Raw genomic sequence first — 12153 nt, 5'->3', positions numbered from 1 at the left:
TGTTGTTCTTTAGATCTTATATTGTGTTATGTACTCCTCCCGGAGAGCAATGATTCCTTCATCAGCAAAACCGGCTTGTTGTCAGGGAGCGAGGAGCCAGACACACAAGGAGGTGCGATTAAAGGTAGGTTTATTTACACAGAAACAAGGCAAGAGTCTATGCAAGTCCAACAGCAACAGCGGATGACTTGGTAGGACAGACGTTCTCCTGCAGAGGTCGTCTTCCAGGATAATCAAGTCGAGAACCAGCAGGAATCGTAGCCAAAGCCAGGGACAGAAGCCAGGAAGAATGGTCGCCGGAGCCGGGGTCAGAAGCCAGGAAGGATGGTCGCCAGAGCCGAGGTCAGAAGCCAGGAAGAATGGTCACCAGAGCCGAGGTCAGAATCCAGGAAGAATGGTCGCCAGAGCCGGGGTCAGAAGCCAGGAAGGATGGTCGCCAGAGCCGAGGTCAGAAGCCAGGAAGAATGGTCACCAGAGCCGAGGTCAGAATCCAGGAAGAATGGTCGCCAGAGCCGGGGTCAGAAGCCAGGAAGGATGGTCACCAGAGCCGGGGTCAGAAGCCAGGAAGCATGGTCGCCAGAGCCGGGGTCAGAAGCCAGGAAGAATGGTCGCCAGAGCCGGGGTCAGAAGCCAGGAAGAATGGTCGCCAGAGCCGGGGTCAGAAGCCAGGAAGAATGGTCGCCAGAGCCGGGGTCAGAAGCCAGGAAGAATGGTCGCCAGAGCCGGGGTCAGAAGCCAGGAAGAATGGTCGCCAGAGCCGGGGTCAGAAGCCAGGAAGAATGGTCGCCAGAGCCGGGGTCAGAAGCCAGGAAGAATGGTCGCCAGAGCCGGGGTCAGAAGCCAGGAGGAGTCTTAGCCAAAGTCGAGTCGGTATCCAGGAGAGCAAAGAGTTAACCGAACAGGAGCTTGCTGCTGGGCAACAGACAGGACACGAATGCAATGGACAGCTACAAACAGCAGACTTAAATGTGATAAGCCGCCACCTCCTGGGAGGAGCCGCAGAGGGCTGAAAGCATAAAGGATCCCACAATGCTTTGCAGACACCTAAGATGGATGCCAGCACATGGAGCAGCACAAGCCCTGAGGAAAGGTAGGACCTTGATACATTGATGTAAATAGGAATTTCTGGCTGTGGGCTTCTAGCGGATCTTGGATGTGAGAAGATGTCCTTCGGAAGTCGGCTCCAGATGTAGGAAGAGCAGCCAGGTGGAGTCCCATACAAAGATCTAGATAGACCCCCAGGCAATGTTGTATTCAGTGTTCCTCAAATGGGACTACTTCCATGGGGGGACCATCCCAAAGGGTGACCATGTTGTCAATATACACTCTTGGAGGGGGAGGGCTTGTTTCTGTGGATACACTGGCTTTCCCAACAGCCCCCCGTCAGATTAGTATGACTCGGCGTTCGATTTACACCCATTGCTGGGCCATTGGTCTGAATTCCTGAACATGAAATATTTGTGCTCTAAACAGAACTTTGTATATCCAGAAGAAGGCGTCTGTTCACAATGGAAATCGGGACTGAAAATAAATATAGGGTACAAAGGCCTACCCCATATAGGAGGTCCAGGAGAAGCCCAGAATATGAAGATTCCCAGCGGGAGTACTGGAAACGCTCTACAGGATGGATGGAATCCCGTATGTACCAGGGGAGGTCCCAGTCCACGTATAGTGACTGTCCACTGGTCCTACTGTCATGGCTGCAATGGTAGGCCTACCAGGAGTAGAATCCTGGGGGGCGGTTCCATTATCGGAGGATAATGACATCACTACAGTTCCCTCCCCCTCCTCTTCATGTATCCCAATGAACATCAATCACAGATCTCCTCACCTCCCAGCCCCACCCATTGCCAGCAGATTGGCCGCTCCTGGCCCTGCCCCTCCTCACCTCTGTTCAAAGTACTGGAGGGGGCGTAGTGGAGGAGCCCCACCCAGGAGAATGAGAGCGGGTAACAACATCCCTCCAATCGGACATCTTTCCTGTGATTGGAATGATTGGGATCAGAGACTGGCGAGATCCTGAACTCCGCTCCTCATACACTCCTCTCTTCCTACACTCCAAGTACCCCAATACACTCCTCCTAACCTGCATGCTCCTCATACCCTCCCCTCCTCATACACTCCTCATACCCTCCATGCTCCTCATACCCTCCCCTCCAAGTACCTCAATACACTCCGTGCTCCTCCTACCCTCCATGCTCCTCATACCCTCCCCTCCTCATACACTCTGCTCTGCTCCTACCCTCCATGCTCCTCATACCCTCCCCTCCTCATACACTCTGCTCTCCTCGTACCCTCCATGTTCCTCATACCCTCCCCTCCTCATACACTCTGCGCTCCTCATGCCCTCCCCTCCTCATACACTCTGCGCTCCTCATACCCTCCCCTCCTCATACCCTCCATGATCCTCATACCCTCCCCACTCCTCATAACCTCCATGCTCCTCATGCCCTCCTCATATACTCCAAGTACCCCAATACACTCCGTGCTCCTCCTACCCTCCGCGCTCCTCATACCCTCCCCTCCTCATACGTGGATCATCTATCTGGGATCATTCTATTATTGAATCTACCCTCCGCACTCCTCATACACTCCAAGTACCCCAATACACTCCGTGCTCCTCCTACCCTCCATGGTCCTCATACACTCCCCCCCTCGTACACTCCGCACTCCTCATACACCCCACTCCTCGTACACTCCGTGCTCCTCATACCCTCCACTCCTCATATACTCCCCTCCCTTCATGCTCCTCATACACTCTGCACTCCTCCTACCCTCCCCTCCTCATACACCCCACTCCTCATACCCTCCCCTCCTCATACATGGATCATCTACCTGGGATCATTCTATTATTGAATCTTCTGTAAATCTATCAGCCATGGAACGTGTCTCCGGGTCGGTGTGGGAAAGCCACATTCTGTGTACATTTCCCGCACCATGTGCACAACATAGGACCCTGCAATCTGCAGCGGGTGTCCATGCAATGCTAGGGGCACCCCATACGTAGGGCGTTCCCCTCCCCCCACCTCCTGTGTGATTCATCCGAAGACTCGCAGTTTTCCTGCCTCACTCCGCCCTGGTCAGAGTTCATTCTACAAATCCTAAGCTCCGCCTCCATCACATCGACAATGAATGCCATTGGATTTTCTCTCATGATTCGATTCATGTCAGCTCTGTGCCAAGTCGGTTCACCTCTTCCAATCGGCCATTCGGTAGCCAAGCCTACTCCATTCCGCGGGGTGGACAGGTGCGGCTGGTGATGTCAGAGGGAGGGGGCCCAGGTGAGGCTAGCGATGTTTGAGGGCGGGGTCTCCACATCATTCCAATCCATATGGAGTACAGGTGAGGGCGGCCCAGGTGAGGCTAGTGATGTCAGAGGGCGGGGTCTCCACATCCCTTCAATCTGGAGAGGACAGATGAGGACAGGTGAGGGCGGGCCCAGGTGAGGCCAGTAATGTCAGAGGGCGGGGTCTCCACATCCCTTCAGTCTGGAGAGGACAGGTGAGGCCGGAATTGGCAATCTATGGGGAGGACAGGAGAGGGTGGGCCCAGGTGAGGCCGGTGATGTTAGAGGGAGGGGTCTCCACATCCCTCCAATCTATGGGAAGGACAGGTGAGGGCAGGCCCAGGTGAGGCTAGTGATTTTAGAGGGCAGGGCCAGGGCTTGTTCTTAACAGAACCTAACCAGAGACAAAGAAGATGGCGGCCGGGAGAGGATTGTGGGGGGCGCTGCTGATCCTCAGTCTAGGTGAGTACTTGCCCAACAGGAGAGTGGAGGGGGGGCAGCTACTGTGGGTGGTGAGTACTTAGCTGTACACAGTGACTATTTACTTGTCCTATCTACCTGTATGGAGCAACTACCTACCTCTCCTATCACCTGCCTGTGCTGTGAGTGCACCAACCTGTCCTGAAACTCTTCACTCAACTCCTTACGTGACAACACCTACCTGGCCTGCTCTGTATTGGGTACAGGGGAGCACCTACCCAACCTGCACTGCATCGTATATTACTGGATGGGGGATTTCTGCTCCCACCACACTTCCCTGTGCCTGGATTGAGGTCTCTTACCGGACTTCTATCAGCCAATCAGAGTCCAGCCTGTCCTGGGAGGTGGTGGGTAGCGGTGCAGGATGGAATACTCGTGCTGAGGAGCTGCAATCTCCTAAAAGTCTTCCCACATCTGTAAAAGTTCTCCCAAAATAGCGCTGCCCCCTAGTGACCCCAAAAAATAATAATAAACACCCACCTGAGCATCAAACCTGACGTGTAAATGAATACGGCAACCGGCTGAGCCACGAAATCCAAATGTTCTGCGAAACGCAAATCAGAAATACACCATCAAGTAGCAATAAACACCCGGCCGAGCTATAATAAACACCTGACCCCTGCCCCCGCACCACGGACCCCCACCTCTTCCCACACCACACTGCAGACCCCCATCCCCTTCTCTCCCACACCGCCTGACCCCTGCCCCCACACCATAGACCCCCATCCCCTCTTCCCACACTGCCTGACCCCTGCCCCCGCACCGCGGACCCCCATCCCTACCCTCTTCTCTTCCCACACCACCTGACCCCTGCCCCCACACCGCAGACCCCCATCCTCACCCTCTTCTCTGCCTGCACCGCTTGACCTCGCACCACAGACGCCCGTCCCACCCTATTCTCTCCCCGCACTGCCTGACCCCTGCCCCCGCACCGAGGATCCCCATCCCCACCCTCTCCTCGCTCCTCCTGTCCTTATACTCTTCTGTCCTCGCTCCTCCTGACACCAGTTCTTGTACTCTTGTCTCCTCACTCCCGTCCTCTTCTCTCCTCCTCACTCCCGTCCTCTTCTCTACTCCCGTCCTCTTCTCTCCTCCCCACTCCCGTCCTCTTCTCTCCTCCCCACTCCCGTCCTCTTCTCTCCTCCCCACTCCCGTCCTCTTCTCTCCTCCCCACTCCGGTCCTCTTCTCTCCTCCTCACTCCCGTCCTCTTCTCTCCTCCTCACTCCCGTCCTCTTCTCTCCTCCTCACTCCCGTCCTCTTCTCTCCTCCCGTCCTCTTCTCTCCTCCCCACTCCGGTCCTCTTCTCTCCTCCCCACTCCCGTCCTCTTCTCTCCTCCCCACTCCCGTCCTCTTCTCTCCTCCTCACTCCCGTCCTCTTCTCTCCTCCCGACTCCGGTCCTCTTCTCTCCTCCCCACTCCGGTCCTCTTCTCTCCTCCCCACTCCGGTCCTCTTCTCTCCTCCCGACTCCCGTCCTCTTCTCTCCTCCCGACTCCCGTCCTCTTCTCTCCTCCCGACTCCCGTCCTCTTCTCTCCTCCTCACTCCCGTCCTCTTCTCTCCTCCTGCCTCCGGTCCTCTTCTCTCCTCCTCACTCCCGTCCTCTTCTCTCCTGACTCCCGTCCTCTTCTCGCCGCCTCACTCCGGTCCTCTTCTCTCCTCCTCACTCCCGTCCTCTTCTCTCCTCCTCACTCCCGTCCTCTTCTCTCCTCCTCACTCTCGTCCTCTGCACTCTACTCTCCCTGCACCTCCTGCACTCATCTCTCTTCTCCCCACAGAGACTGCTGCCCTATCTGACACCATCTTCCTGAGGGAAGGACAAGGTAAGTCTTTTGTTCTTATAATGAATTAAGAGATACAACCTCACCAATCTCTGTTGCAGCAGTGATACGAAGTGCGGGTTTATCGGACTTTTATTATTATACAGTATTTATATAGCGCCAAAGGGTTTGCTCAGCGCTGTACAATAGCGAGGGGGACAGAACATGAGACAATACAATACACGAGGGGTTCGAGGGCCCTGCTCTTTCCAGCTTACAATTATAGGAGATCTTTTATTGCTGCCATTATCACAAACTATGAGAATTTCCAGTCCAGTCTTGCAGCTTGAGGTATGGGGACCCAAAAAGGTCCAAGTTTAATGGTGGCTTCTCTCCACCTCCTGCATTTTCCTATTGACCAAAGATGAGCCAATAAATATGTGAAGGGTGGAAGGCAGGGACCGGCCCCGACACTCTTCCCCACGATTCAGAGCATGTGCACTCTACTGAAGTACCGGCACTACATGCCTGCTGGAACCATTGTGGACGTGGAGACTCGCTGTAGTAATCTCCACAATTACCGGGAGCATTGCCTTCTAAGTCCTGTGCCATGCTGCACAGTAACCACAGGGAGTCGCTCATTTGGCACAGGAGCCATTCACAGAAAGCCCTCTATGTTGTGTAGTGTGAACAAGACCCATGTGGTTACGATGCAACAAGGCAGCCGCTCGGCAGAACAACTGAGAGACGGCTTGGTGGGCACATTGACTCTCCTGGAAGCCAGCTTGGTGGGCACATTGACGCTCCTGGCAGCCAGCTTGGTGGGCACATTGACGCTCCTGGAAGCCAGCTTGGTGGGCACATTGACTCTCCTGGAAGCCAGCTTGGTGGGCACATTGACGCTCCTGGCAGCCAGCTTGGTGGGCACATTGACTCTCCTGGCAGCCAGCTTGGTGGGCACATTGATTATCCTGGTGGCTGGCAGTTGTCCTTTGGGTATTCTCAAATACTTTCATACTGTGCCATTCACCAGATGCAAAGTTCCGGTGCATTTATCCTAGAACCCTCCAGAATCCACGTGTGGAGTGGAAGTTCACATCAGACACTGAGACCATCCTTGTGTACTATGACAGAGAACTGACAGGTACGTCGCTCATTATCTCCTTCCCAAAGAAATGGCCCTCTTATAACAGCATGTGCTAAGGGGGGGGGGGGGCATACAAATCAGGGTGCGTGAGCAGGGGGTATGGCGGGATAATCATGGTGTATTGGTAAGAGGGGACACACAAAAATTATGGTGGGGTGGCTATTGGAGGGAGGAGACAGTTCTCAATCATGGTGGTAGGGTGGATATTGGTGGGAGGAGACCGTTATCAATCGTGTTGGTGGGGTGGATATTGGTGGGAGGACACTGTTATTAATCATGGTGGTGGGGTGGATATTGGTGGGAGGAGACAGTTCTCAATCATGGTGGTGGGGTGGATATTGGTGGGAGGAGACAGTTCTCAATCATGATGGTAGGGTGGATATTGGTGGGAAGAGACCATTATCAATCGTGTTGGTGGGGTGGATATTGGTGGGAGGAGACAGTTCTCAATCATGGTGGTGGGGTGGATATTGGTGGGAGGAGACCGTTATCAATCGTGTTGGTGGGGTGGATATTGGTGGGAGGACACTGTTATCAATCGTGGTGGGGTGGATATTGGTGGGAGGAGGCATACAAATCATGTTTGGATGGGTATTTTCCTGCATAAATCCCCATCTGTAATCTGTATTTGTGGAGGTGGACTTGGAACAGGTGAGGTGTCACCCAGGTAGTCCCGGTCAGGTGGTCGTTCTCCTTTTAATCTGTTGGTTTCCCTCACAGCCCCCTATAAGAACCGGGCGGTCTTCTTCCAGCAAGGCCTGCTGCTGAATTCGGTGACCAGGAAGGACAGTGGAAACTATTCGTGTGAGGTGACCGGAACGGATTCCAGTGGGACTGTGCAGTACTTCGTGGGCAACACTCAGCTGGTGGTGTTGGGTGAGATTATTGGTGACCTCAGTACTGTGACTTTCTCGGAGATGTTGGAATGGCTTCTGACTCTCTGTTCTCCTTCAGTTCCCCCCTCAGTGCCCACCGCTCAAGTACCAACCTCTGTCACTACCGGGAGTACCGCAACCCTGAACTGCATTGAGAAGGACGCCTCACCACCGCCCACCTTCTCTTGGTATAAGGACAATGTCCTGATGCCCCAAAACCCAAAGGACAGCCCCACCTTCCAGAACTCCAGCTACACTCTGGACTGGAAAACTGGACAGCTGGTAAGTTATGGTCACTATTGTAAAAGCATGTAAATAAAAATGTAAGTACACCCTGGGAAATGGACTTTTACAACATATTTTAAATGGTGAAACATTGGATCTGTATTCATATAGTGCCATGCCAATAGCTTCTGCTGCTGTATCTGAGCCAAAAAGGAGTGAGTTGAGACAGCCCCAGCTCACATGCACATCGCTGGACAGAGATTGGGCTCAGGTACGTATCTCGGGGGGAGCTGCATGCAGAAGGTGTTTTCCTTACTGCATAGAAAGCCTTCTGCCTTTGCAACCACTTTAAATCATGAAATCCAGAATCCGATTAGAACCTCTCCTGGGACTGGCTCCTTTGTAATCTCTCCACCTTCTGAGGTAGTGAGGGTTCCAGTTCTAGACAAAATGTTCTGTGGGTTCAGTTTCAACTTCTTGGGTTTCCAAACCATACTGGACCTCAAACCTCTCACTAGGTTCCTCTGAGTGCTGAAGTTTCAGATAGAATCAGAGCATTCAGTGGTAGCCTCTCTCCAGCCAGGGATTTCTGGAATTGCTGGACAAAAGGATGCCTACCTACACATCCTGATCTTCCTCCTCAATAGAGGTTTCCCCAGTCTGAGGTGGAGGGTAGTCATTTTCAATTTGTGGCCCTGCCGTTCAGCCTCTCTACAGCTCTCGGAATGTTCCCCAAGGTCCTGGATTCAATTCTGGGCCTACCAAGGACCCAGGGGGTACCTACTGTATTCTTGGGTACCTTGATTATTTGCTTCTAAGGATCTGCCCCTCTTCTGGAGCACAATGTGTCTCTCCCATTACACGTTCTGGAGAGGTTTAGCTTGGGTCTCAGTCTCCAAAGACCTGCGTTGCTTCTGGCCCAGCGATTGAAATATCTGGGTTTGCTCCTGGAGACTTCCCAGGTGAGAGGGATTCTCCTTCCAGGAAAACACTTTGCTCTGAGGAATCAGGTGGATTCCCTCAATTAACTGAGAAAGCTCTTAATTTTTCATTGCATGAGGGTCTTTGTGGGCAAATGGTGGCCTTGCTCAAGGCAGTTCCTTTGACTGAGTTTCACTTCAGGTAACTGCAGAAGAATGATCTGGGGGGCTGGGACAGAGGGGTGCAATCATTGGACTCTCCAGTGTCCTCACATCCCAGAACTTGTCCACCCCTGAACTGGTGACTTTCTTCATGACTACTGGAGATGGGAAAGTCTTTCTTCCTCTCTTGGATCCCGTTGTGGTACAGAGAACTTGGTCTCCACAGGAAAAGTTGTTGCCCACCAATATTCTGCGACTGCAGGAGATTCAAGTTGCTCTCCCACATTGCTGGATGTGGCTACAAGGTCTCCCTGGAAGGGTTCAGCCTGACATGCCATGGCTGTGCCTCACATAAACAAAGCACAAGAAGTCATGTGGCCCAGGAGGAAGTGGATCTCATCCTGTCCTGAGTGTACATCCCATCCACAGTCCTCATTCTAGGAGTGGAAAGTGTCCCCGGAGGAAGTGGATCTCATCCTGTCCTGAGTGTACATCCCATCCACAGTCCTCATTCTAGGAGTGGAAAGTGTCCCCGGAGGAAGTGGATCTCATCCTGTCCTGAGTGTACATCCCATCCACAGTCCTCATGGTCTAACAATCAGATTGATATATTTTTCATGTGCTGCCATGTTGTCCTGGCATGTGACTTAATGATGGGAGGTCTGTCCCTGCCTGGTTCTTACCATGTACAATGGCCGCCATCCTCTGAGCACTTAGAATATTCTTTGCTTCCACTTTCTCTGCTTCGGCCGTTTGTATAGAGGAGCCATTTCTGGAGAGGTTTTATTTCAGCTCGGATGTTGTAGGTTGAAGGAGGGGTGTACTTACTTTTTCCCATGACTGTATAATAATGGGTCTTCAGTTGCTCTCCTCCATTCTGTACAGATCTCAGTAATAATCGCTCTCTAGTCGATCTTTTGCCGCGTTTTGTTCATATACGGTTCGGTTTCCATGTTACAGCAATTCAGTCCGATAATGAAGACGGACGCCGGACAATATTACTGCCAAGCATCGAACTGTCAGGGGAAGCAGGCGTCGGCACCGGTTCAGATGAAAGTCGGTAAGTATCACAGCCATGCGGGGGATCTGATCCCCCTCTGTCCACCATGTTGTAGGAAAGGGCCGCTAGGAGGACATGCAGGAGGGGAGCAAAAGTGACCGTATCCATAGCCGGGTATAGGTCACGTCTCTAGACACAGAACATTCCACATACGATCAACGCGTTTCATATTCACTCCTTCTTCATGAATGCATGTGAACACGTCCAACAACATAGAACATATGAATTCTACAGAACCAAATCAATAGAGAGATCAGGTGACATTCCGGACAGTGATGTTCATTCATGCAGTACATACATGACGTCCAAGAACATGGGCGATGCAGTAAGAACAATGGCGGGAGACCGTCAGCATACAGGATGAAGCAGCTTACAAAGGATCAGAGATTCACACACATGGGGCACCAGAAAATACCATCAAATATCCCCACGTGAGCGGGGTCCATGAGGCGGGGTCCGTGAGAGCAGTCCATGAGGCGGGGTCCGTGAGAGCAGTCCATGAGGCGGGGTCCGTGAGAGCAGTCCATGAGGCGGGGTCCGTGAGAGCGGTCATGGCAACCAATCTGCTTCAAAGCTTAAAAGTAGAAGTCCAGCTAATACCCAACTATCCTTTAACCTGTCCCCCCCCAACACCGATGCTGACTAGTCTGTGTAGTAAAGATGTATATACTACGCTTTTGTCAGCCCGCTCTAGTCATGTGATCCCGTGTCAGTCAGCAGCTGCTGCAGGGGAGAGGAGGGAGCACTGACAACAGACGGGCTATGGGTGACATCACAGCTGTTGTCAGTGCTCCCTCTCCCCTGCAGCAGCTGCTGACTGACACGGGATCACATGACTAGAGCGGGTTGACAAAAGGGAAGTATATACATCTTTACTACACAGACTAGTCAGCATCGGTGTTGGGGGGGGACATGGCTGATAGGAGGGGGCATGGGTGATAGGAGGAGACATGGGTGATAGGAGGGGGAGGGGACAGGTTTGGGATTAGGTGGTGGCGGGATCCTCCTTTAATCTCGGTGTACTGTGTTGGGTGTTTCCAGAAGCTCCTCTGACTCCCCCGGACTGACGTATCACAAGAGTCTCTATGATCCGGATGGCGGACTCCCCTCTCCTGTCATCTTCTCTCTGGGTGAAGTTTGAACCTTCGGAGTGACACCGAGGAGGATGTTTTAGTCGTTTTTCTATAAAGTGTTTTTTTCCTGAGGCTGACGCCCCCCCCTTCTCTTTTTACCCCCTTTGCTCCTCTCCCCCCCCCCGGGGCTTACTCCTCTCTTTCAATATTTCTATTAAAGATTTTTCAAAATACTACAAAGATTCTGGTCATCATGTAAATGCAGAATCAGGCGAGTTCCCGCGACGTGGGAGGGGGGATGGGAATGAAATATTCATATTAAAGAAACTGATGACGGAGGATAGTGGACAGTGGCGGAGGGCAGCAGAGGACGGTGGAGGGCGACAGAGGATAGCAGACGGTGGAGGGTGGCAGAGGGGGTGCAGAATGGTGGAGGGCGACAGAGGATGGGGGAAGACAGCAGAGGGCGGCGGAGGATGGAAGAGGAGGGCGGCAGCGGATGGAAGAGGAGGGCGGCAGCGGATGGAAGAGGAGGGCGGCAGAGGATGGAAGAGAATGGCGGAGGGCGACAGAGAATGGCGGAGGGCGGCAGAGGATGGCGGATGATAGAGGGCGGCAGAGGATGGCGAAGGGCGGCAGAGGATGGCAGAGAATGGTGAAGGGCGGCAGAGGATGGCGGAGGGCGGCAGACGATGGCAGAGAATGGTGAAGGACGGCAGAGGATGGCGGAGGGCGGCAGGGGATGGCGGAGGGCGGCAGGGGATGGCAGAGAATGGTGAAGGGCGGCAGGGGATGGCGGAGGGCGGCAGACGATGGCAGAGAATGGTGAAGGGCGGCAGAGGATGGCGAAGGGCGGCCTGTATGGTATAAGCAGGTCAGATCAGAGACATCATCCACTGTATGCGGAGATAATGAGGGCTGTGGGCGGTCTGTCAGATGGGAATGTCTCCCATGGATTGGATGTAAGACGCCCACCAATGTGAATGTGTGAAGGAGAACCATCCTCATAAAAGGTGACCGACTGCCAATAAGGAGCAACCAGGACACCATCAATAAGAGGGAAAGAGGGAAGAGGAGAAGCAACAGCCCCCCCCAACATTGGGGGATGGGAGGAATTGTATACCTGACCAATCCCCCCATCATCCGCAGCTCAGTTCCTGGATCCTTT

At 53.3% G+C, this 12153-nt stretch overlaps 1 protein-coding gene across 3 annotated transcripts; it reads left to right on the top strand.

The window, feature by feature from the left end:
* The first annotated feature begins 1038 nt into the window (after nucleotides 1-1038).
* On the top strand, nucleotides 1039-11225 carry LOC149428626 (junctional adhesion molecule A-like). Of its 3 annotated transcripts, none has more exons than XM_089667184.1 (7): nucleotides 1039-1090; nucleotides 5542-5586; nucleotides 6557-6667; nucleotides 7391-7546; nucleotides 7625-7827; nucleotides 9813-9912; nucleotides 10954-11225. In XM_089667184.1, the coding sequence occupies exons 1-7, from the start codon at nucleotides 1054-1056 to the stop codon at nucleotides 10977-10979; spliced, it is 678 nt and encodes a 225-aa protein (XP_089523310.1). In that variant the 5' UTR covers nucleotides 1039-1053; the 3' UTR covers nucleotides 10980-11225. The 3 variants fall into 3 exon arrangements, with proteins under 3 accessions (XP_089523310.1, XP_089523311.1, XP_089523312.1); XM_089667185.1 differs by lacking the exon at nucleotides 1039-1090 and adding an exon at nucleotides 3610-3748; XM_089667186.1 differs by lacking the exons at nucleotides 1039-1090; nucleotides 6557-6667 and adding an exon at nucleotides 3616-3748.
* Nucleotides 11226-12153: the final 928 nt, after the last annotated feature.

The sequence above is a fragment of the Staurois parvus genome, unplaced genomic scaffold, assembly GCF_062004578.1.
Source record: "Staurois parvus isolate SC_StPar_1 unplaced genomic scaffold, SC_StPar_1.0 ptg003080l, whole genome shotgun sequence".
Taxonomy (NCBI): Eukaryota; Metazoa; Chordata; class Amphibia; order Anura; family Ranidae; genus Staurois; species Staurois parvus.
Note: the sequence above shows the minus strand (reverse complement) of the source record. Positions and strands in the feature narration are given on the sequence as shown.